The sequence below is a fragment of the Cetorhinus maximus genome, chromosome 6 (genome assembly GCF_964194155.1).
Source record: "Cetorhinus maximus chromosome 6, sCetMax3.hap1.1, whole genome shotgun sequence".
NCBI lineage: Eukaryota > Metazoa > Chordata > Chondrichthyes > Lamniformes > Cetorhinidae > Cetorhinus > Cetorhinus maximus.
In genome coordinates this window covers 145,921,683-145,948,110 of record NC_135884.1, presented here as the reverse complement: position 1 = coordinate 145,948,110, position 26,428 = coordinate 145,921,683, and the positions used below count along the sequence as shown (strand labels likewise).

The following is a 26,428-nucleotide window of genomic DNA, read 5'->3' as shown; positions in this document are numbered from 1 at the left end:
CAAGGGACAAATTGCCTACTTGGTGTAAATAGTTCTGTTTTTCTATGCTCTGTCTTCACCCTGGATTTGTCCTCTATAACCCCCTTTAGGTATGCAGTTCTCTGATGTCTACCCCACTTCCACAAAGTAGATTACAGGTATATGCTGCTTAAATGACCCCATCTCCACAATTTGGAATGGTGTCAGTAGTTGGCCAATGTAGTAGATTGAAATCTAGCCCTGCTACACTACCATCCCTTCAAAAAAAAAATAGCCCAGGGATTTTTTAAAATAGTGTTAAAGGTCTCTGTTCTTCTCATGGATTCCCCAGTGAAGGTGTTGCAGTAATTCAGAAACTTCTCCGGTTTGACCACCAGTCTGCTCTGAGTAAAGTGTTTGTGTTTTCTGCCTTGCCACAACTTCATAATAGTATCCCATGCTATGGTAGTATGGGGCAATCCATCTCCCACAACAGCCATCCTGCAATATGTGAGTTTACCACTTCCGTGTTGGGGACTGGTGAGCTCAGTTGGCTAGATGGCCAGCATGTGGATCAGATTAATGCCAACAGCCTGGGGTTCAATCCTCATTCAGCCTGAAACAGACTTAGGGCCTGCCTCCTCAGCCTACCAGTAGTTAAAAAACAAAAAATCACAGCACTTTGCCATGTTTCAGTGAATAATCGCCAAAGGATCTGCTTTCAGACAGAGAACCGAAGAAGGATGTTGTGCCCTGGACCGATGTTCGCTAAACTCATTTTATGAAGTTGCCATCTGCAGACAAGGTGAAAGGTGATTTTCTTCTCTCTCCACCTGCTGCTGTGCGTGCTCCAGATCAGTGTAGCGTTATCCAAGTTGTGTTTAATCTGTGAAGAGTACAAATTGTCCAGTTTCTTGTCCGTTTGTGAGGAATTGCATTGGGAATTGGATCATGGAACAGGAGCTGATCCGCAGGCCCAAGTGACCTGCAACTTAGCCCCTGGCTGCTGGTAGAGCAGCAGCCAGGCGGGGGGTGCCCCAATGTTTGGAAGCAAGTGGTAGCAGCGCAAGATCAAATTATCTGTTATGACTGCCTCTTCGGGTTGCTATAGGCATACTTAGCATTGCTTGCTCTTTCAGGTATCCCACTGGCAGCTTTTTGGAATGCCCTGTATCCCTGAATCCTTTATTACTTCACTGTGCCTGGGGACTGGGTATAGTGTTCAATGATTTCATTGTTTTATGTTGATTTATAAGAGACTGGTAACTGATCCATGTTCACTGCTTGATTGGTTAAGCCTGGGTGTGGACTTAAAGTAAAGTAGACACCACAGAAGCTACGAGAAGCTGAGCTGCAAGCGTGATGCAAACGTGATTGCAGAGATATAAAGCTTTTAAATAAACCCATTGCACACTCAGAAACTAGTGTCATCTCTTCATTGCTCTGAGATATATAAAATATACAAAATGTAGGAAAGAAACCTCCATCTTGTCATTCAGAACTGGGTATGAAGCTAGGCCTCAAAGGTGGATGGATAATGTTGGCAAAACCATTGTATTCTGAACTACTGCAACGCCACCTCAAAACTTTGGGGGCTTTTTAACCTCTGAATAACCACGCTGACCTAATGTTGCCGTCTGTGCTGTTGAAAGCTGATGGACGATCTTTCCTCATTGTGTCACCTGTTGCTAACCTCAACTGCTCCTGGAGCCATTGCTGGTCTCAACTTTTGTGTTGCAGAGTATATTTGATCAATGATATAGAAATAGTTGAAGCAGAATAAGGTACAGGGCCATGGGCGAGAGTGCAAGAAAGTGGAAATATTGCTGAAAAGAGACGTGTTGTCAAATCTTCTCACTTTGCACCCATCAGGACAAATGTAAAAATGCCAAATTTCAAACAATCACAATTTATAATACAGGAGAAAAGGTTGCCGAATGATTGGCAAGTCAACTCTAGCTGAAACATTGTGATGGAGAAATAAATGGAAAATGATAGGCTCCCCAGGCTCCCAGTTAATTCAAAAATGCGCAAGGTTTGAACATTTTCCTTTTGTTTGCAGAGAACGGCCCCCTGCATATGGATGTATATCACTTCTATTAAGCATAAATGAGCCATGTTATCAGCTTGACTGATCAGCTTAAATTGATAATGTAGCTATTTAAGTTGTTTGCTAGTGTAGTTATTTGCACATTCAGGATTGTTCAGTAGGTGCTGCCCATGAAGTTTTGCATTGCTGTTGCATAGGCCTGACAGTCACAATGGGCCAAAATGCTTTTTTGGAAAATTCTGTAGCTCCACTTTTAATCCTTTTTTTTTAAAATAATAATTTATCCAGCTACACTTAGTATTTAACCAATATAATATTGATTTTGTGGGGGAAGAAATTCTTTGAATCTCTAATCATATTTGAAGCTTGCCAATTATGCTTTCAGCCAAGTTTAAGTAACCTCTTGCATCCCAGAAATAAATATGAAGCAGATTTTTGCAGGATTTTTAAATAAGATCTTTTTCCATGTTTATTCCCTCTTTGGCTTAATTGGACAGTCTCCAAACATTTATCATGTGCCCATTGTACATGCTCACAAGTGCTCTCCTTATCATTTCTTATTTGATATTTGATGTCCCTTCTCTACACCTGCACTGCTCGACTCAGCATATCTTCTGCATCCCAGTCAATGCAATGATGATCTTGGCAGCCCATTCATCCACATGTGCCAAACAAGATAGCGCTCGTAAGAAGAGACATTATTTCTTGTCCAGATTATTTATAGAACAGAAACAACAAATAGATCATACTTATGGGACATTACACAGATCTAAAAGCAACGTAATATTTACACAGAGCCAAATGTAGATATGACCTAGTCCCATTTGTAATGCTGATCACTTTAAGCCTGTGTGATATCCAGTGCTTCTAAGTGGGCTGCTTTTTGACACAAATGGTGCAATGTTTCCCTGATCAAATATCTGCGTAAGTAACATGGGCACTGACACAGTCAAACAGCTGACAATGATTCGAATCAATTATCTGGAGCTGCATCTCCTGCTGGTTTTAATTCATTATGGAATGTGGGCATTGCTGGCAGGTCCAACACTTATTGCCTATCACTAATTGCCCTCGCAAATGTGCTGGGAGCCATTTTTTTTAATCACTACAATCTGTATGAAGATACTCCCATGGTGCTGTTAGGCAGGCAATTCCAAGATTTTAACCCAGTGACTGAGGGACGGCGTGAGACTTGGAGGGGAACTTGCAGATGGCGGTGTTTCCATGTGCTGACCCTATCCCTGACCTTCTAGGCAGTAGAGATTGAAGGTTTGACTTGAAAGAATATCACAGACAATTGGTTTAGCTATCCACTGCCAGGTCTGGCTGAACCACATAAAGCACTATAGGCTCCTGCTTTCATCTGCTAAAGCCGCTCGCTATTCCAGGATCGTTCTGGAATGCAAAGATAGCCCACAGCTCCTTTTTCTTTGCAAACACTTTTTAAAAAATCTCTCTCCCCTGTTTCCTCCACCCTCACTTTTTTAAATTCTTTCATGGGATGTGGGCGTTGCTGGCTAGGCCAGCATCGATTGCCCACCCCTATTTGACCTTGGGAAGGTGGTGGTGAGCCACTGCCTTGAACTGCCCCCGCCCCATGTGGTGTCGGTACACCCACAGTGCTGTTAGAAAGGGAGTCACAGGATTTTGGCCAAGTGACAGTGAAGGAACGGCGATATATTTCCAAGACAGGATGGCGAGTGGCTTGGAGAGGAACTTGCAGGTGGTGGTGTTTCCATCAATCTGCTGCCCTTGTCCTTGGTCATAGAGGCTGTGGGTTTGGAAGATGCTTCCCAAGGAGCCTTGGTGAGTTGCTGCAGTGCATCTTGTAGATGGTACATAATGCTCCCACTGTTTGTCGGTGGTGGAGGGAGTGAATGTTGAAGGTAGTGGAAGAGGTTCCAATCAAGCGGGCTGTTTTGTCCTAGATGGTGTCAAGCTTCATGTATTGTTGGAGCTGCACTCATCCAGGCAAGTGGAGACGATTCCATCACACTCCTGACTTGTGCCATGCAGAAGGTGGACAGGCTTTGGAGAGTCAGGAGATGAGTTACTCACTGCAGAATTCCTGACCTCTTTGTTGTAGCTACAGTATGGCTAGTCTATTTCAATTTCTGGTCAGTGGTAACCCCCCAGGATGTTGATACATGCATGAAGCACATGGACTATTTGGTCACCAAGATAGAGGCCATCTGATCAGTTGCATCTGCCACATCCCTCCCCTCCCTTCCAATAGCCCATAGGGCCAAGCTTTCTCTTAAGCTCACCCTCTGCCCTAGCCTTGAACTTGCATCATTCTCTAGTTTCTCTCCCGTATCTCCTGTCATGCCCTCTCTGTGCTCATCTCGTTCATGACCCCCACCGCCTGCTCCCTAGACCCTATTCCCACTAAACCGCTGACTACCAAACTTCCCCTCATGGATCCAATGTTAGCTGACACTGTAAACCATTCTCTTCAGGTATTGTTCCCCCGTCCTTTAAATTTGCTGCCATCACCATCTCAAAAACCAACCCTTGAGCCCACCACCCTTGCAAGCTATCACCTGATCTCCAACCTCCCTTTCCTCTCCATAGTCCTTGAATGTGTTTCCCTCGCTCAAATCCATGGGCATCTTACCCAGAACTCCATGTTTTAATGGCTCCAATCGGCTTACTGCCTCTGCCACAAAGTGGCTCTAATTGATTTCAAAAGTGACTGCAACAGTCATATAAGATGAGGTAAACTAATCCTCCTTATCCTTTTCCATCTGTGTGCATAGTTGACCATTCTCTACCACTGCCTCGTCACTGTTGTCCAATTGGGTGGAACTGCATTCATCTGGTTCTATTCTTATATGTCTAACTGTATCCTGAGTATCACTTACAATGGCTTCTCTTCCTGGTACTGCACAGTACCCCCTGGTGTCCCTGAAGGATTTGTCCTTGCCCCTCCTATTTCTCACCTATGTGCTGCCCCTTGGTGACATCACCTGAAAGCACATTAGTTTCACATGTACACTGATGGCATCCAGCGCTACCTCACCACCACCTTTCCCACCTTCTCCACTAAATTATCAGACTGGTTTATCTGACACCTGATCCTGCATGAGCAAAACTTTCCTCCAATTAAATAGAGAAGATTGAAGCCATTGTTTTAGGCTTGCGCTGTAAACCCTGTTCCCTAACTACTGATTCCATTCCTCCCTCGTGTCTCTGAGACTAGGCTAGACTGTGCACGACCCTGGTGTCATGTTTGATCCCAAGATGAGCTGCCAATAACACGTTCACACCATCACTAAAACTGCCTATTTTCCCCTTTCTAACTTTGACCCTGTAGCAACTCATCTGCTGAAAACCTCATTTATGCCCTTGTTACCTCTAGACTCAGCTATTTCAACACCCTCCTGGTTGGTCTCCCACATTCTACCCTCTGTAAACTTGCAGTCATCCAAAACTCTACTGCCATGTTTCTTAATTCTCAACAAACCTTGTTCCTTTATCACTCTGGTGCTCTCTAACGCACAGTGTCTCCTGGTCAAACAGGACTGAGGCTGTAAGGAGTTCTGGAGGCTGGGATTTTCCAGCCCCACCATGGGGTGTTTCCCTGCAGCGGAGGCGGTGAGCCACTCAAAACTTCATTGACTTTGAGGGGACCAGAAGATCCCACCTGGAGTTAGTGGCCCAGGCAGAACCTAGCTGAGCATCAGCGAGCAGATGGCTGACCTGAGATGGGTAACACTAGCTGTAGAGTTTGCCATCTTGTTGTTCTGACTGGAGTAAGATGTCCAGTAGTGAGTGAGGAGGAAGGGGAGGGGGTGGTGGTGGGGGGTGGGGGTAGAGAAAGAAAAGAAAAATAGTAGAAGCCTACTGTTTCAAACCTGAGAGCACTGGAGTGAGCCTTGGATGAAGACGGTGCATTAACAGGATTTGATTTCATGCCAGTTTCAGATGGAGTGAGCATTCCAACCACTTCATCTGGATGTAATGATAGTTTGGTGGTCTTGTGTGGCACGGTGGATAGCGTCTCTGCCTCTGAGCCAGATGCTCCAGGGTTGAGTCCCGCCTCAGGGAAGGTGGGTTCATAATGCAGCCAAAGAGATGAGTATGTCAACCTGCAAATGCTTTCAACACATGCTGACACACACAGACAATTAAGAGTGGGAGAGACTCCTGATCAGCCATGTGATGGAAAGAATGATGGAGCCGATACCATCACTTTTCATAACCCCAGACTACAATATGCATGTTTAAAAAGTGCAAGTTTCTGCAGCAACACTGACTCCACTGTAACACACCAATGACAATTTTTGGTCGGGAGAAGCAGTTATTCATATTTATAAATGAATGACTTAATGGTCTAGATTCTGACAAAATGCACAAATTTCAATTTCATCGAGCGTAATTTACTCCGATGTTTATTTTGCTAGCAATGGTTCCAGAATATTTTCTGCTTCAATAAATACTTCATAAATATTAATGCAATTATTATCCAGTTTGCCTTTTTAATAGATTCAATGCAATCAATATATCTCTTTAAGAACCACCATAAAAATGATTCCAGTTCCTAAATAACTTGTACCTGAATATCTGAGAGTAAAACATGGAAGAAAAATAAAATGTAACTCGTGGTAGGAGATGGTGTTCCAATCCAGTTTATGACACTAAAGTATTTCAGTATAAAACCAAACAAAAACGCCCTCAGTGATGGAACTGAGTTTAGTGATCATAGGAACAGAATAGCCATTCAGCCCCTTGTCTGTTCTGCCATTCAATCCCCAATCAATGCTAGATGGGCTGATGCTAATGAGGATCTTGGCTTCTATTCAACCAAAAATGAGATGTGGGGCTGAATTTTTAGGCCCCAATTTGAGGCTGGCCACAGTTGGATGGGCGCATAAATTCGTGCTGCTGACTGATGTGCTAGTTTCCCAGCACCATCCTAGCCCTGGGTCACTTTCCTGGAAGTTGTTGGTGGATGGGGAGAGGTGAGTGCATGGTGGCAGAGTTACCAGCCTGCAAGTGGCAGGCAGCTAATTTAATGGAGGCCTACTGTCAGAGGCCAACTGGAATTTTCCAATTGACCTTCAGGTTCGCAGAGACACCAAGGAACAGTGTAGCTGCCTGGAGACTGCCTCCAAGGGGTGCCAGCACTCCAGAAAGGCTTAGAGGCCCAACACACCTGTCTAGGCTTCAGGTAAAGCCGCAGGTCGCCCTGTGGAGAAGCTCTTCCTCCACAATGGCACAGCTGCTAAGGAGATTTTGCTTATTTTAAACTTAAAGCGGTTGGGCACCTCCATCTTGGGGTGCCCTCTCCCTCACCTGAAGAGAGAGCTTGCTGCTACTGAGCTGTAGTGCCTCCTATTGGCCCCCTAGCTTCAAGAATCCATCTGCCATTCTTAAATGGACAAGTGAGCACACAGTACGGCCATTAATTGGCTAATTTCGTGGAAAATCACAGCTTGACTGTTCCCCACGTTTGACCCCAATTTGATCCTGATGCCAGCAAAAAAAATCTTGCCAGTGATTCCTAGTCCTGATTGCTATCCAGTTCCTCCCTGCCGGAAAGTACATGTGTGTGGCTGTTAAAGAAAGAAAGCCTTGTATTTATAAAAACGCTTGACAACCTCAGGATGTCCCAAAGGACTTTTTGAGTCACTCTGTGGTGTAGGAAGTGCAGCAGCCAGTTGAATACAGTAAAGTTTCACCATCATAATAAGATATTGATCAGAATATCTTTTTTTTTGCAGTAATGTAGATTGAGCGATTAAAAATTGGCCAGCAGTGAATGTCCCTGCTCTTCTGCAAAAGAGTGCCATACGATCTATAACGTGCACGTGAGGAGGGAAACAGGATTTAGTTTTAACTTCTCGTCTGATGGCACCTCCTGAGTGCAGCATTCCCGCAGTATTGCATTGAACTATCAGTTTAGGTTATGTGCTCAAATCTCTAGAGTGAGACTTTAACCCATGACCTCCTGACTCAGAGGTGAGTGCGCTACCTGGTTTAAGGCGACACGATGGGTGTTTTCAACTTGCCTATAATGTCTCCTCCCTGCCCTAGTGACCCAGTAGTCCACTGACACATTTCTGCCAGCACTTACACATGGAGCTGGGAAAACTTTAGGGAACATTTTATGGAGGAACTCCCAAGATGGTTGTTACGTGTTGCGAGATCCTTCTCAAAGATTTCCCTGAGCTTAGGTCAGGAGTACTGATTTTGGATTCAATAATGAGAAGAAACTGTGTATGGTCATTCTTGGCTTTCTTTCCATACCACTTGTTGGTCAAATACTCTTTTTTTTAATATGGTTGTTAAGATCGTGCCCACACCTACCTCTGACGAAGATTAAGCAGAAACAATAATATTCTAATATCCCTTAATCCATCTCAACAAATACTGATCCAGTCCAGATGTTCTCCATCTGTTCTTTAAGCAGTCTTAAAAGAGTCCATTTGTTGCAAACGTCATATATATTGCATTATAGTCCACGTTGTACTACAGCAGGCTTTATGCCTGGCAAATAACCACGAGAAATTAATTTAATTTTACAGATGGCTGTAGCACAAAATGTTACTGAGCAGACTTGGAGAAAGCAACAACACGTCTGCTTGCAACTTTAGCTTTTGAAGAGACTGGAAGCTTTGGCAAAAATAATATTTTCGGTACAAAAATGCAGCAAGAAACCACAAGACTGCAACTAGCTCAAACACTTTTTTTTCTTCTTTTTCTGTTTGTCGTGCAGGTCCCAACCCCGGAAATCCGTGCTCACAGTTTGTACTTTGACCTTTCCGCTTATGGGATAGAGTTCTCCTCCTCTGCCAACAAGGAAAGCTCCGAGCCCTCCGCCTTGAGGCCAGGCTCCCACTTGAAAATTTACGGTACTTTCCGCAACCGTTACATGGCTCTGGCCTGCCCGGTGTCTGACTCCAAAGTAGTCAAGTTTCTCCGTCATACGCCTAACTCGTCGGTGAGTGGAATGTCAAGGAGCTCGTTTCAAACTTAGCCAAGACTTTACGCTAGGCTACTCATTTGCTCATTCTGCTACTTTGTGTCTTCGTCTTTTACAATCCTCGCTGTTTTTCCAATCCACTATCTATTTTGTGTTTATCAAACTTTGTCAGATTGCATTCCCTATGCCCAAGCCTGAATCATGTCTTTTTTTTAATTATTATTCATTCACGGGATGTGGACGTCACTGGCTAGGCCAGCATTTATTGCCCATCTCAAATTGCCACTGAGATGGTGGTGGTGAGCTGCTGTAGTCCATGTGGTGTAGGTACACCCACAGTGCTGTTAGGAAGGGAGTTCCAGGATTTTGACCCAGCGACAGTAAAGGAACAGCGATATATTTCCAAGTCAATATGGTGAATGGCTTGGAGGGGACCTTCCAGGTGGTGATGTTCCCTTGTACCTGCTTCCCTTGTCCTTCTAGATAGTAATGGTTGCGGGTTTGGAAGGTGTGCTGCCTAAGGAGTCTTGGTGAATTCCTGCAGGGAATCTTGTAGATGGTACACACTGCTGCTACTGTGCATCAGTGGTGTCTGTACCTAACTAAAGTGAATATGGCATTCACCCCTGAGCTGCACTATTTCCAACACTTCTTCTCCAGTTTGGCCAATACCCCTTTACTCTAACTTTTTTTCTGTCAGCCAACTATCTATTGCATACTGCTACATTCCATGTAATACCACACGCTTGATTCCCAAAATGCTTTCTGAAAATCCAATTTGACCCTGTGCTGACTGACCTTGATTAACCATTCATCTCAATTTTCACCACAGGCTCACCCTTTCCCGCCCTCGCACCCAAAGATTTTAAGGAGGCTTGTAGCAATTATGGCTTTAGTTAGCATGTAATGTACCTTTAAGAATAATACTTGTTAGGCAAGATCACATGATCTGCAGTAACCAATAGAAGAGTAGTGCGGGCTACCTCAGCAGTCAGTGTAGAGATGAGTTGGAGTTGAAAGCACACGTGCAGATGCTGTTGAGTACATTTGTAAATAAACATTACGTTTCCACCCAAGAAGTGTCTGCAGATCACCTCTATCACTAATAGTACAACTTGGCCACCCTACAACAAACTGGCGACAAGGATAAAATCAATTTAACAGAAGAAATCAATGTTAAAAAGAAATTGGTACTATATCTCACCCAGTGATTGTAAGTAGCATTGAAGAAGTTATCCTGTCTCAAAATGCCACAATTTTGGAGAATTAATCCTTTTGAACCAGCCATACACTATTGGTCTCAATACATAGAACATCTTACCTTTTTTTCCAAGCAAATGAGATTATGGGGAAAGAGAAGATGCTAGTGATCCTCTTGAGGAGCAAAACCTACTGTCTGATTCGAAGTTTGACGGCACCCAGAGCTCCAGATTCTAAGAATTTTGGTGAATTAGTGGACCTCGTGAAGGGTCACTTTCAACCCAAGCCCTCAGTCAAAATGCAGCAGTTCAGGTTTAATTCACAAAATAGAGGCCTAGTGAAACAATTGCACGCTACCTGGCAAATCTGAAGCAACTAACGGAACATTGTGCATTTGGTACAACTCTGGATAACGTGCTCAGAGCTTGTTTAGTGTGTGAAAGAGGACACTATTCAGAAAAGGTTATTGGCTGAAGTGAATCTGGATTTCAAGAAGGCGCTAGAGATAGCATTGGCCATGGAAAGCACAGGAGATTCACAACCAATACAGGGTGTGCAAAATGGTGCCGTCCTCCACATTGGGCGGGAAATCTCAGCTGAACGAGGCGTGAAAAATCGAGACTCCGCCAAAGAATAAAGAAAAATAACTTATCAGTGAAACTGAAGAATAATTTTAAGAGTTGGAAACGAGCAGTCTTTTAGCGATTGGCAGTTTAAAAAAAAAATTGAATGCTACAATTGTCACAGAAATGGATATGTAATGGGGCAATGCAAGGAGAGATTCAAGCTGGCTTATAAACAAAAGAAGCCCAATGAAATCTACAATGTAGACGAGCCTGAAACAACAAATTCAGGCATTTACTCGTTGTTTAATCTGAAAGTTGGAAAGACGGAACCAATATTTGTCATAGTGAAAATAAATGGCAGACCTATTAGAATGGAAGTGGACATGGGAGCTTCCACTACAGTAATTAGGGAACATACCTTCAGATATCTGAATAACGGTGAACGTCAATTAAATTTAGAAGAAACAACCGCCAAGCTAAAAACATATGAGTGACGACATTCAAGTAAAAGGCATAAGCAGAGTAACTGTCCATTATGGAAGTCAATCAGCAAAGCTACCCTTGATGGTGGCAGCAGATGAAGGGCTAAATCTCCTGGGATGAAATTGGCTGAAGGCGATTTAACTTAGAATGGTCTGAAATTTTCCAGTTGAGTGCAAGTGGGCTACCAGAGCTACTTAGAAAGTATAAAAGCAAAAGCTCTGAAGAAGAGTCATACGGACTCAACATTAACCTGTTTTCCTCTCCGATGCTGTTAGACCTGCTGAGTTTTTCCAGCATTTTGTGTTTTTGTTGCACTTGGAAAGTGTGCCACCATATTTAAGGATGAACCGGGGAAAATCCAGGGCCTGCAGACCAAGATTTATGTGGATCTGGAAACAAACCTTCGCTTTGTGAAGGTGAGACCGGTGCCACATGCCCTGCAAGAAAAAGTCAACATTGGATCAAACAGACTAGAGCAACTGGGCGTTATACAACCCATACAGCTCTCAATGGGCAGCACCCATCCTTAAACCTGATCAAAGTCTCCAAATTTATGGAGACCACAAACTGACAATTAATAAAGTAGCTAAGCTAGACAGGCACCCCATTCCCAAAATCGAAGACCTGTATGCCAAGCTGGCAGGAGGGACAACGTACACAAAGCTTGACATGAGTCAAGCTTATCAACAACTAGAGTTGCATAATGCTTCCCGGGAATTTGTCTTAATTAATATCCACAAAGGGTTTTTATCAATATACACGATTGCCTTTCAGTGTCTCCTCAGCTTGTGCCATCTTTCAGAGAACAATGGAAAGCTTCCTGCAGAGACTGCCCCAGGTTGTAGTCTATTTAGACGATGTATTGGTCGCAGGATTCACTGGAAAAGAGCGTTTGGCAAACTTCGAAGTCTTACACTGCAGCTTGCAAGAAACATTTTTTTTTTTTAAAAAAGTGCACGTTCCAAGTGAGGGAGGTAATCTATTTGGGTCACTGGGTAGATTCACAGGGCCTCCACCCGGTTGAGGAGAAAATGAGGCACCTGTATCAAAGAAAGCCTTAGAGCTCAAATTGTTCCTAGGAATGATCAGCTATTATCGGCGGTCCTTACCCAATTTGTCTACAGTGCTGGCCCCCCTTCATTCTCTACTCAAAGAACCAACTTTGGTCTTGGGAGGCGCCCCAGAAAGAAGCTTTCATAAAGGTGAAACAATTGCTGCACTCGTCCAATCTATTAGTGCATTATGGCCAGACGAAAGAATTGGTGCTGACAACGTGATGCATCTCCCGACTGAGTGGAAGCAGTGCTTTCTCATCGGGTGGATGACGGCTCAGATAGGCCAATAGGTTACATATCAAGAGTGCTCGCCACAGCAGAAAAGGAATACTTGCAAATAGAAAACAAAGGCATGTCAATCGTCTTTGGTGTCAAGAAATATCACCAGTATATAGAGGGCTGCCATTTTACAACCATTTCAGACCATAACCCATTGCTAGGATTGTTTGGTGAGGACAAGGCTATACCACCCATAGCCTCAGCAGGGATACAATGATGGGCCTTAATTCTGGCAGCAGATGAATACGCATTTGTACATAGGCCTGGCAATCAAAGCGCAAAGTCCAATGCCCTTAGTTGTTTGCCTTTACAGGAAAATGATGAGTACGTCCCAGTTCCTGGCGGATAAAATTTCACGCAAGTAAGTACAACGTGATACATTTTGGAAGAAGAATGAGGGGAAGCAATATAAAATTAAGGCCAGAATGTTTAAGATTGTGGGGGGGCTTGGCCTCTGCCATCTGAAGAGTCAGTGAGGAACACATCCCCGCTGACGCAGTCTTGCTGCCATTCTTTGCTCTAACAAATGTTGGTTGGCAGTAGGTGGGGATTCCAACTCCTCCCTTGGGAGGAAGTCCCACCTTGGAGAGCTGCTGGCCAATCATTGGCAGGTAGCTCTCCAGTCCAACCAGGAACAGCGCTGCAATGGCTGGAAGAGGCTTCCTAAGGCTAAGTCCTGGGAACCAGAGGTAAAGGTAAGTGTTGGGGGTCTAGGTGGGGAGGATAGGGAAGGCCTGGAGTCACGAGGGGGGGTGGGGGGTGGTTGGGGTCCTGGGGGATAGGTCTGGGTGGGCGAGGGAGGTCCGCAGGTCACCAGCACTCAAGGGGAGGGTGCCCCCAGTCAGAAGGGGGCTTCTGACGGAGGTGCCCACCCACCACTACATTCCTGCCCCACCTCCCCCCGCCACCCCCAACCTTCGCACCTGAGATCTAACTCACTTCATTTCCAGCCTCCAATCCTCCCCACCCCCACCCCCTCCCAAACTGAGCTGTCATCTGCCTGCCAGCCTAAAATTTAAAATGGCCCTTAAGAGGCTTGAGTGGGGCATGGGCGGGCTTTTTGTCTGAGGCCCTGCCCGCCCAGCGTGAAATCGCTCTAAGATCAGGGCGGGCAGGAAATCTTGAGGGAATCCAGTCTCTGCAATTTCCTGCTCCCCACCCCCAGCTCAGAGCCCACTGGGGGTGGGGTAAGGGAAGCGTAAAATTCTGGCTGCAGGGTTCAATTCTAAAGAAGGCGCAGGAACAGGTACGGTGTGGGTATATGTGCACATGTTGTTGAAGGTGGCAGGACAAGTTTGAGAAGGCAGCTGAAAAAGGGCACAGGATCCTGGGCTTTAAACTAGAGACATGGCATTCAAGAGTAAGCAAAGTTAAGTTGAACTTTTATGGGACACCCATTCGGCTTCAACTGGACTATTGTGTCCAATTTTGAGTCCTATGCTTCAGGAAGGATGTGAAGGCCCTTAGGGTGCAGAAAATATATTAATAGTTCCAGGGATGAGTTATGTAATTGATTGGAGAAAGCCAGGGTTCTCAGAGCCGAGAAGGTTGAAAAGAGTGAAATCAAAATGCTGGGACTACTGAGTTGCCAGCGTTTGTGGAGAGAGAAACGAGTTCAGATGAAATTTCAGGTCTGTGATCCATTGGCCCTTTCCCTCTCCATGGGCACTGCCAGACCTGCACATTTTCAGCACTTCTGTAATCTTTCAGATTTCCAGTGTCTACAGTATATTGCCTTTGCAAGGTTGAGAGGCGATTTGGTAGAGGTGTTCAAAATCACGAGGTGTCTGAACAGATTATAGAGAAGCTCTGTTCCCCTTGGTGGAAGGGTCATGAACTAGAGGATATCGTCTTGAGGTGTTTGGCAAAAGAATCAAATGCCAACATGAGGAAAATCTTTTAAGCCGTTAGTGGTTTCGATCTGGAATGTGCTGCTCGAGAGCCTGGTGGAGGCAGATTCAGTCGTGGCTTTCAAAAGGGAATTGGATAAGCACTTGAAGGCAAAAGCTTTACAGTGTTGTAGGGGAAAAGGTTGAGGGAGTGGAACTGGCTGAACTGATCTTGCAGAGAACCAGCACATGTTTGATAGGCTGAATGGCCTCCTGTGTTACAACCATTTTATGATTCTGTTCTGTAATTCTAAACAATCCAGCTCTAAGAATCCGTAAAATGCTTGAGTTAAAATGTTGAGATTGGCTTTAATCCATGCCTCCTAACTGTGTTCATAACTTGAAATTATTAGTGTTGGAGGAGTACAGTTGGTGGTTGCTTAGTCTTGTGTGCGTTTCTCTGAATGAAAATCATCTCCTTGCTATGAATGTAAACATGACATAAACAAATCACGCAGTGGTTAATGGTTGACCTTTTGCTTGTCTGCTATTCTGCACTGCTTTGCCCTTGAGCATGTATCAATCTGAAGACAGTTATGGTGTTGTGGGTGAAGGTCTATTCATTACATACTATGGTGTGACCTGTCCTTTGATTCCAAGAGGCTATTTTTCATTCTGTTCTCCAAGGACTTCGATGCATTTCTTGAATTTGAAGGTAGCAGCGGTTACCCCAGAATGCAGCAATGTTATGAGAGCCCACCACTGCAGATAAATATCATCCCATAGACCAGAACATTAACATTCGTGGTCGGATGAAGGTTGTCCCACTTAGTAGTTGAGGTGTTCTTTTTTTGTAAAAATATTCATCACTTAAACTTCAAATTACTTTGCCCAATTTTCATTTCTATTACAAGTAAGGAGGAGTTATCCTGGATACCATCCCCTGAGCTTCCCCAATATAGACATCTTTGTATTGCCACTTTACAGCTGAGTTGGTTCTATGATGCAGTCTACTTCATAATCTTTAATACTAGCTGATGTGCTCTTCAATAATAAGTCATTTTGTTGATGGGTGGGTAGCATATCCAAATGCACATTAAGAACATAAAAGGTGGAGCAGGAGCAAGACACATGGCCACCAGTTACTCCGCTGTTCAGTACAATCATGGTCAACCTTCTAGCTCAAATGCATTTTCCCACTCTATCCCCATGTCCCTTGATTCCCTTGTCACCTGACAATAACAACAATTTTCATTTATACAGTGCATTTAACATAAAATGTCCCAAGACACTTCACAGGAACAATTATCTAACAAAACTTGACATTGAGTCACATCAGGGGATGTTAGGGCAGATCAACAAGCCAGAATTTGAGGATCAGCTTAAAGGATGAAAGAGAGGTTCAGGGAGGGAATCCCACAAGTTAAGGCCTGGGCAGCTGAAGGCAGAGCCATCAATTATGCACAGATTAAAATTTGGGAGCTCAAAACTAGAATTGGAGGAGCACAGATATGAGCTTTGTAGGGCTGAAGAAGATTAGAAATAGGGAGAGGTAAGGCCATGAAGAAGTTGAAAACGAGGCAACCTCAGTCTTGAATCTTCTCACCGGCACTTCTGGAATTGAAGATTCCAGGGATTCATAACCCTGTGTGAGTGATTGTTCATAGCCCTGGAATAGCGGGCTGGAACCCACATTTGCATTTCTCTCGTTGCTGTCCAACTCAAATTAAACATCAAGTAGTTATCATTTTACCAGTCATGACATCTCTTGCCATGGTGATCAGAGAGATTCACTCCTTTTCATTTAAAAAAAAAATTCTGAAGTGTCTTAAGTTGGGTGTTTGCTAAGTGCAATGGATCAGAGCAGCTCAATGGAGTGTGATGCAGCAGGAAAATACTGGTACAGTTATCTATGTGGAACTCCCAGTCTTGATAAGGTGCTACTCAGAAGTGCCCAGTCACTGCCTCGTGACAGAAAGGGGAATTAGAAGGAGAGCTTCCACTGGAGCTACCCTTCCATCCTCTCTGATAGCTGACCAAGAAGCAGCAATAGAATAAGGTTTCTTGACCTTATTCAAGACCTGTAGTCAATTTGTCTGACTTGGGTGACACTGGTAAGAAATCAGGACAGAAAAGTCAGTAACTTAGCCAATGGTCTGGCCAATTGCCAGGACAGCCACTATTCCATTTCCATGAGGTAGGGATACTATCCACTGTACCACGGGAATTCCTTTTGGTTTCTCCACTATGAAATGTAGAAAATGCAGTTCAGGGAGCATCTGTAGAGAGAGAAACTCAGTTAACATTTCAGGTTGATGGTCCCTCATTGGAGGTTTTTGGTTTTTCTAATAGTCTCTCCATCAGCTTGTCAGTTAATCCAAAGTTCACATCCAGAGTCCTCTCTTGCACACCCATCCGCTCTATTCTTGATGACTTCCCCTGCCCAGTGGATTTAAGATTTATGTCTTCAAACCTCTTCACGCTCTGCTCCAGCCTCCACTCATCTTGGCACTATAAGATGGCTCACCCCGCCTTGCTCCGTCTACTCCACCATTGTTGGCTGCTGCTTCATCGACTCTCCCAACTCTGTTTCATCTTGCTTCCTTTCCCTCATTATAAAGCAACTTTAAAAGTCTGTTACTTTGATCTTGCACCATTGAGCACTCCCTGTTTCTTGTTTGACCTGGGCCTCGCTCTCTTCTAGCACGCTTTAAGTGAAGGGGCACAATAAAACACAAGCAGTTGTTGTCCGCGTGAGGTGGATATTCTCATTGCATAACAGGTTAACATTTATTTTTCTTGCCCTCTTTCCCTATTTAGATGAAGGAAATTGAACTGATGCACCCACTGCCACAGGAACAGCTTGACATTTGGCGTTGCTACACCTTGTGTCAAGCTTTGATGCGTTTTGGATAATTCTTGTGGGCAGTAGCGTGAATAGAAAGTGGCCGACGGGAGTTAACACAACAACTGCCTTCAGTTCAATAAACATTGCAGCTGCAACTTGGCTTTTGTTGGAGGCCTGCCTAATTTTAATTTCAACTCCCACTGTTAAGCTAATGTGACGCTAATGCATAATGAATTGATTAAAGACTGGTTCTTTTTCTTTTCATTTTACTCACTGATGCACATAAAAAGTAAATGTAGCTTATCTCCATCCATCCAACTTGTCAAATCTGCTATTCATTTGAAGTACTGATGATGATATCTTCCAGCCCATTCAGTAGTAAGTTATTGATATACCAGTTACCTAGTTACCACTGAACAAATCGATCTTAGGGAAATGATCCTGAAGGAAGAAGCAACCAATGGCCAATGCTTTGGTGAGCATGGAGGAGTTTGGCCTCTTTGTAGGCAACAAGAATTGGTTTATCTTTCATTTGATCAATTACCCAAAAAACCTGATCGGAGTCTCTTGTGGAGGGATGCTCAGAACTTTATGCTGTAGCCCTTTTGACATCTGAAGTATACCCAACTCTTACTCAACAAATTAACCACTGGCCTTGATTTTTAAAGACATGCGTTGTGACCCTGGCATTGGCTTTGTTCCCAGTCGCCTTTTCAGAGCCTCTGTGATTGATGTTCTTCATGCCACGCACTGATTTTATCTTCGATGTGCCTGAGTCTATGCTTGACAGCAGTGGGACGGTGATGTACATGGCTAATGATCAGTGTTCAAATGAGAACAAACAACTCACAGTGCTTCAATGCACAATGGCAGCACATTACACTCTGGTAACCCTACTAAACATAGCAAGCAAAGCCAATAAAGGGACAGCGATGCAGTTCTAGTCCGCGCTGCGGATCACGGGGTCCGAGTCATGCATGGGCTCAACTGAGCTGAGGTCAGCCGACCTGCAGACTGTCAATTCCGTCGTAAGTCAGAGAGAGGATTTTCTTGTCCTAGCTGGCGGTGCCTAGATCTTGAAAGGCCCCTTCCTGTGTGCATTGAAGAAGCTGCAATCAATGCCCGGCCCAAAAACAGCTGTTTAAATCCCAAGGGTCGAGATGAAGATCCGAGGACAAAGCTACCCACTTGGAAGATATTTTTGTGATCCTTCATTTTCAGGACCTGTTTATAACAGAGTGATTTGAACTCTATTCGGGCTTCCCCACCCCCCCCTCCTCTCCCAAGATCATGCGGTTTCAGCCACATTTAAATTAATTATTTGGTCCTAACGACTTGTAGTGTAAAGTTTTGGCCACCTTAATTTGGGAGGGATATACTTGCATTGAGGGCATTCCAGAGAAGGTTCACCAAGTTGATTCCTGGGATGAAGGGAGTGTCTTATGAGGAAAGGTTGAACAGGTTAGCTAGGCAAATACACATTGGAGTTTAGAAGCTTATTGAAACACAAGATTCTGATAGGACTCAACAGGGTCGATGGTGAGAGGATGTTTCCCCTCATGGGGAAATCTAGAAATTGGAGGCACAGTTTCAAAATAAGAGGTCTCCCTTTTGGGGCAGAGATGAGGAATTTCTTTACTTAGCTTTGATATGACGCAATGCCTTTCCTCGTCAAAAACAGAGTCCGCATCCACCACATCAGTTGGTAATATATTCCAGATGGTTCCATTGTATACTGGGGAAGAAAACTCTCCTGATGGCTCAATCTATTTCTGCTATTGCACAGTTTGAACTAGTGTCCTCCTTAATCTGTTAAACTGGAATACTCTATCAATTGGCATGCTATCTAGCCCTTTAATTATTATATGGACCACTATCAGGTCACCTCTAAGTCTGCTTGCTCTACAGTAAAGAGAAATTAAGGAAACCTCATTAAATACCTTAGGAGAAGTTGAAATTTAAGAGCAGCCACGAGTGGCATAGAAGTGGTACAACATACTACTGGTCTTAGCACACTCTGCAATTCTCATGTGAATTAATTACTTAATCATTTATATAGAAGGTTTTCCTGAGCCAGAGCTGTGGTAACAGAGGACCAGAAACCAGTCTTCTGTCTCTCGCCACTCGAATGGTGTGACTCAGTAACGAAGTGTTATATAAATGCTTCATTAAGTAAAAGGTTCCTTATGTTACTGAATAAGCTACACTAGTTTCATCACCGCTGAATGACAAAGGCCTAATCTGTCTCAGGACATATCTGCCCAAGGCCATTGCAATAAATAGATTCTGTCTATTAAATATTGCAGACCTATTCTCGATGTGCTTGCTGCATGCTTCACTAGTAAAACTACCCATTCATGAACATCAAAAAAAAAAATTCCATCCACAGTAAATACGTTTATATTACCAACAGGAATGAATTATGAAGTCTGATTTTAATACGATAATTTTCACTTCTATCCTCTCCCTTCCAGTTTACAGGGTTGATATTGTGTAGAAATACCTAGGCCTGAATTTTTCCCGTGTCGGGCGGGCGGGGCAGTCGGCTCAGCACCGCCATTTTACGTGGGCGGGCCAATTAAGGCCCACCCAGTATAATATGCGAGCGGTAGTGCTGAGCGCTACGTGTGTGGGCAGGGGGAGGAGGAAGGAGGGAGAGTCAGGTCCAGTGCCCTTTCACGCACATGCACAGAGTTGCCTCAGGGAGATTGAAGCGATTTTTTAAAAAATGTTTTTAAGACATTAAAAGTTTAATGAAACATACCCCTCATGTGACTGTGTCACGTGAGATGAGACATGTTTTTATTTTTCATAGGAACTTTTTATTTAAGTAGTAAAAGCTTTAGGAAACCTCATCCCGCTCGTGGATGAGGTTTCCTAAAAAAACCTAAAGGCTGCCTGGCCTTTTCGCCTGCCCGCCAACCGTAAGGTTGGACGGGCAGAGTAAACTTGACATTAATTACTTTGTTAATGGCCTTAATAGACCCATCAATTATCGGTGGGTGCGCAGCTGACTCCAGTGCGTGCCTGCCAAATGAAAGAGCGCGATGACGTCGGGATGCACGCCCAATGTCATCGCGCGTCATTTTACTTGCCGGCATGTTGGGCCCGCCCCCACATGCTGACTCTAAAATCCTGGCCCTAGAAATTTCAGCACAGAAGCAGGCCATTTTACCCAACTGGCCAAGGTTAGTTTTATGCTCCAGATGAGCCACTTCCTACCTTGCTTTATCTCAGTCTATTTAAACATAGATTCTTCTGTTCCTTTCTCCCTTATATTTATCTATCCTTACTTTGAATGCACTTATGTTATTCATCTCAACTGCTTCATGTGATAGAATTTTCCACATTCAAATTGCTCTCGGGATGAAAAAAGTTTCTTCTGAATCCCCCTATTGGATTTATTAGTGACTACTTTCTAATTATGGCCCCAAGTGTTGGTCTCCTGCACAGGAGGAAACATCTCCATGTCTACTCTGAGCCCCTTCATAATTCCATCTTCATCCTCAAAAGATACTTCAAATCTAGTTGACTGAGCCTTTAGTCATCCACTGTGACTTCTCTCAGACCACCCACTCACATGATTGTGTGCACATATACATATGGTTTTCCAGTATTTTGTTGTGATTAGAAACCCAACACTGGAGTGAAACTAGGTCATGAGAAAATTAATTCTCCAAATAATTTTGGGACTTTGGGAAGGTATTCAACAAAGTGCCACATGGGAGACTGATGAAGATGATAGTCCATGCCATTCAGCAGTAAGTGGCAGGATGGATTAAAACATTGGCACTGTGACGAGAAGCAAAAGGTGGTAGTGGATAGAAAATCTTCAGACTTGAAGGTGCTTTGCAACGGTTTTCCTTTGGGTTCATTTTTTTATTATTCATTCATGGGATGTGGGCATCGCTGGCTAGGCCGGTATTTATTGCCCATCCCTAATTTCCCTTGTTCAGGGAGCATTTTAAGAGCCAACCACATTGCTATGGGTCTGGAGTCACATGTAGGCCTGACCAGGTAAGGACGGCAGATTTCCTTCCATAAGAGACGTTAGTGAACTTTTATGACAAACGACAATGGTTTTCATAGTCGTCATTAGACTTTTAATTCCAAGTTTTTTAAATTGAATTCAAATTCCACTATCTGCCGTGGTGGGATTTGAACCCATGTCCCCAGAGCATTACCCTGGGTCTCTGGAATACCAGTCCAGCAACAAAACCACTGCCTCCACCTTGCAATTGCTCTTTGCAATTATTATAAATGACCTAGACTCAAGTGTAGGAACTGACATTATAAAGATTGCAGATGAAACAAATCTTGGTAAAGTAGTACATGTTGATAATATTTATAAACTTCAATGATGTAAGCAGGGTGGTGAAATGGGCAGAAGCATGGCAGATGGAGTTCAGTGGATAGCAGTTTGAAGTGATGCATTTTGGGAGGAATAATATAGAAATACAAAAATAATTGGCACAATTTTGAAAGTGTAGATGAACATAGACTTTGGTGTTCAAATGCACATATCTTCAATGGTGATAGGGTAAAGTGTTTAAAACAGTATTTGAGCTACTTGGTCACTAGAATCATTAGAATTTTCCAAAGCACTGATTAGGCCTCAGCTAATGTATTGCAGGCAATTCTGGGCACCAGGAAAGATTTTTTATTTTATATTCATTCATGGGATGGGCATTGCCATTTATCACTAATCCATAATTGCCCTTGAGAAGATGATGGTGAGCTGCCTCCTTGAACCAACGTAGTCCATAAAGTGTATGTACACCCATAGTGCGTTAGGGATGAAGTTCCAATTTTGACCCAGAGACAGTGAAGGAATGGTGATATAGTTCCAAGTCAGGATAGCGAGTGGCTTGTCGGGGAACTTCCAGGTGGTGTTCCCATGTGTCCGCTGCCCTTGACCTTCTAGGTGGTAGAGGTCATGGGTTTGGAATATGCTGTCGAAGGAGCCTTGGTGAGTTACTGCAGTGCATCTTGTAGAAGGTACACACTGCCACTGTGCATCAGTGGTGGAGGGGGTGAATGGCACCCCAACTGCCACCTTAAACAATCAAGCAGGCTGCTTTGCCCTGGATGGTGTCAAGCTTCTTGAGTGTTGTGGGAGCTGCACTCATCCAGGCAAGTGGAGAGTATTCCATCACACTCCTGACTTGTGCCTTGTAGATATTGGACAGGCTTTGTGGAGCCAGGAGGTGAGTTACCCTCCACAAAATTCCCAGCCTCTGCCCTGCTCTTGTAGCCACAGTATTTATATGGCTGGCACAGTTCAGTTTCTGGTCAATGGTAACCCCAGGATGTTAGTGGGGGATTCAGTGATGGTCATGCCACTGAATGTCAGGGGGAGATAATTAGATTCTCTTGTTGGCGATGTTCATTGTCTGAAATTTGTGTTGCGGGAATATTACTTATAATTTATCAGCCCAAGCCTGGATATTGTCCAGGTCGTGTTGCATATGGACAAGGACTGCTCAGTACCTGTGGAATCACGAATGGTGCTGAACATTGTACAATCATCAGCAAACATCCCCACTTCTAACCATATGATGGAGGGAAGGTCACTAATTAAGCAGCTGAAGATAATTCGGCCTGGGACATACCCTGAGGAGCTCCTGCTGTAATGTCCCGGGACCGAGATGATTGACCTCCAACAACCACAACCATCTTCCTTCATAATGGACAAAAAGCGGGGCTGTGGGACTAAGCACAACTCTTCTTTCAAAGAGAAAAAATGGGCACAATGGGCCAAATGGCCTCCTTTACTGCTGTATGTTTCAATAAAATGAAAATATACCTGTCTCTCCGCTTGCAAGGATGTGGCAGGACTATAGCAATAAGATCCATGGAGTTGGTCCCATGTACCACCATGTATGCTCTCAGCTAGAATAACTCTGCTAAAAGGTATTCAATCAGCAGTGATCTGCTACTAGCGCTGTTAGGTAAAGAGTTTCAGGATTTTGACCCTGGAGTGATCAAGGAATGACAATAAATGTCCAAGTCGGAGTAGTCTTTGACTTGGAAAGAAACTTAGAGGAGCCTTACAGATCCTGAAGAAGAGTCATATTGGACTTGATGCATTAACTCTGTTTCTCTCTCCATAGATACTGCCAGACCTGTTGAGTTTTTTTCCAGCACTTTCTATTTTTATTCCAGATTTCCAGTACCTGCAGCATTTTCTTTTATAATAGAGGTACCCTTGTCCTTTTAGATGATGGTGCTTTTCGCTGGCATCACATTTTAAAAGAATACCTATGACCTGTTTTGCAAAGTATAAAATTTGGGAAATAAATGCCAGTGGTGAAAACTGAAATACAAAGCTTGGTTGTGAACTGCGAGGACTATGGTGCGGAACTTCAAGAGAACATAGACAAGTTGGTGGAGTGGGCAGATAGGTGGATGAAGTTCAATGTGGAGAAGTGTGAGGTGATGTGCTTTGGTAGAAAGAACATGGACAGACAATATAAAATAAGGGGTGAAATTTTGAAGGGGTTGCAGGAGCAGAAAGACTTGGGTGTATATGTGCATAGATCATTGAAGATGGGAGGACGGGTGGGGAGAGCAGTTAATAAAGCATATAGTTCCTGGGCTTTATTAATAGGGGCATAAAGTACAAGAGCAGGGAGGTCATGCTGAATTTATATAAGACACTCAGACTTCAGCTGGAGTATTGCGTACAGTCCTGGGCACCAAGTTATAGAAAGTATTTGAACACATTGGAGCGAGTGCAGAAGAGGTTTACAAGAATGGTTCCAGGGATGAGAAACTTGTTATGAGGATAGATTGGAGAGGTTGGGACTGTTCTCCTCGGAGAGAAGGCGGCTGAGAGAATTTTTGATAGAGATCCTCAAAATCATGGGGCTGGACAGGGGAGATAGGGAGAAGCTGCTCCTGCTCATAAAAGGATCAAGAACGAGAGGGCACAGGTTTAAAATGATTTGCAAAAGAAGCAAGTATGACGTGAGAAAAACTTTTTCACACAATGAGTTGCTCGGGTCTAGGATGCACTGTTTGGATGTGTGGCAGAGGCAGGTTCAATTGAGGCATTCAAGAGGACATGAGATGATTATTTGAATGGAGACAATGTGTAAGGGTACGGGGAAAAGGTAGGGCAATGGCACTAGGTCATAATGCTCCTTTGGAAAGCTAGTGAAGGCATGATGGGCCAAATGGCCCCCTTTTGTGCCATTAAGGTTCTGTGATATAAATTATTCACCTTTTTTGTCATGGCAACTTGCTAAAGCAAGTATCAGGTTTTAACATGAGTGAAATGTTAAAGTTTTAGATGCATGGATTTGCTGCACTTCGGGTCTACAATTGATGCCCATTAATTAATTAATTGGTTACCTGTTAGGATCTCCACATTGTGTCATAACTATCACTTTCTAGATCTTAAATGGTTAATAAAAAACTTATCACATTATTTCATGAGGATGGTGCCTATTTATGAACCTCATCCTCTGATTTCAGCTCTGAGTAAATATACCTTGTAACTTGCATAAAAATAAGTAGTGAAATTAATTCTAATTTAATGTTTTTGGTTTTCTATTTTCCCATTGGTTTTAATTGAGTGATTTTATTACATGCAGAGGATTCCTTTTTATAATTGTAGTGATGTGGGTATTTTTTGCCTCTGTTGAATTTTGAATTTGTATAGTGTTGCTAAAATCAACATCCAAGAGGTTAACTTCCAAGGTCACATGAAGTATTTCTTCAACAGAAGCTATTGATAAAAGCAAATTCTTGTTTGCAATAATGAGTATTCTTTAAGTGATAGAGGTACAAAGATGACACTAGTGTAATGGGTTTTATTCAAGTGTTTTTAAAATGTTGACTCCATGCCCATGTTTTAGCTCATTCTTCCAAGTAACTTCTACAGATTTGCTTACTTTTTCCTAAGTGCGTACCCATGCTTAACTAATCAGCATAGTGAGCATAGATCAGTCATCAGACACTCATAATCAGACATAGGAAAATTACATATTAACAGTGGGAGTCCAAGGAGCCTTTTTATTCTATCAAGGGATGTGGGCATCTCTGGTGAGGCTAGGATTTGTTGTCTATCCTTAATTGGCATTAAACTGGGTAGGTAGGCCATTTCAGAGGGCAGTTAAGAGTCAACCATATTGCTGTGGGTCTGGAGTTACATCCAGGCCGGGTAAGGATGGTGGATTTCCTTCCCTGAAGGGCATTAGTGAACCAGATTTAGACAATCGTTACTGGACAATCTCACTGTTACGGTTTTCAATTGCAAGTTTTTACGAGTTAATTGAACTTAAATTCCACCAAAAGCAGTGGGATTTGAGCCTATATCCCCAGGGTATGCCTAGTTACTAGTTCAGTGACATAACCACTATGCTGCCATCTCTCCATGGTATACTGATCACTGAAATATTGTAGTCAGCTACAAAATATAATCAAAAAGACTACTGGAAGGTTAGCCTTTGACAGAAGGCTGGAATATAAAGGTGAGGTTTTTTGCTGCAGCTACACAAAGCCCTGATTAGACTAAATCCGGAGTACTCTGTACAGTCTAGGATCACACCTCAAGAGGGTATATTGACCTTGGAAGGAGTGTAATGCAGATTCAAGGCTCCCAAGTGTCTGATGTTGGACTACATAAACTAGGACTTGTATCCTTGGGCTATAGGTTAGGGGATGATTTGATTTGAGGATTTTAGGATTTTGTGAGGAATTGGTGGGAAATAGAGGGAGACTTTTTTTTTACTAGTGAGTGGGTCCAGAACAACAGAACATAACCTTAAAATCAGAGCTGGGCCATTCAGGAGAGATGTTGTAGAATTGTGGAATCACTCCTGAAAAAAGCTGTACATGGTAACTCCATTTTAAATCTGAAACTGATGAGCATTTGCTCAATAAGGGTACAAAGGATTTGGAGGCAAGCCAGGTAGGTGGAGTTGGGCTGTAAATCAGCCATAATCTTATTGAATGCTGGAACAAGTTTGAGGGGCTTAATGGCCTATAGCGACCTTCCAAGCGTATATTTATTTTGGGCCCCACAATGGAGTTAATTGGCTGGTGAGGGGAGGAGGTCTATGAGCTGCAACCCTGAATGTTTTGGGTTCTTGTCAGCTAGGCTGTGCACCTTAGGCTGTTGGACGTCTCACTGCTTAAAATATCAGTCTTCAATTCGCCCAGTGTAACGACCAACTACAAGAAACTTGAGTCAAACGTTAAAGAAAAGGCCTTCAAGCTCTATCAG

At 43.5% G+C, this 26,428-nt stretch overlaps 1 protein-coding gene across 3 annotated transcripts in view; it reads left to right on the top strand.

Moving 5' to 3' along the window:
* LOC144682218 (uncharacterized) overlaps nt 1-26,428 on the top strand; it is a 135,927-nt gene that overhangs the window by 87,424 nt on the left and 22,075 nt on the right. Inside the window, exons 4-5 of one of the 3 annotated variants that reach the window (XM_078544636.1) lie at nt 8,730-8,954; nt 17,169-17,514. The exons of 1 other annotated variant lie outside the window; for it this stretch is intronic. In XM_078544636.1, the coding sequence (XP_078400762.1) occupies nt 8,730-8,954; nt 17,169-17,264 (321 nt within the window). In that variant the 3' untranslated portion in view covers nt 17,265-17,514. Of the gene's footprint in view, nt 1-8,729; nt 8,955-17,168; nt 17,515-26,428 lie in introns of those variants that run through there. One more of the 3 variants, XM_078544634.1, reaches the window with a different exon arrangement.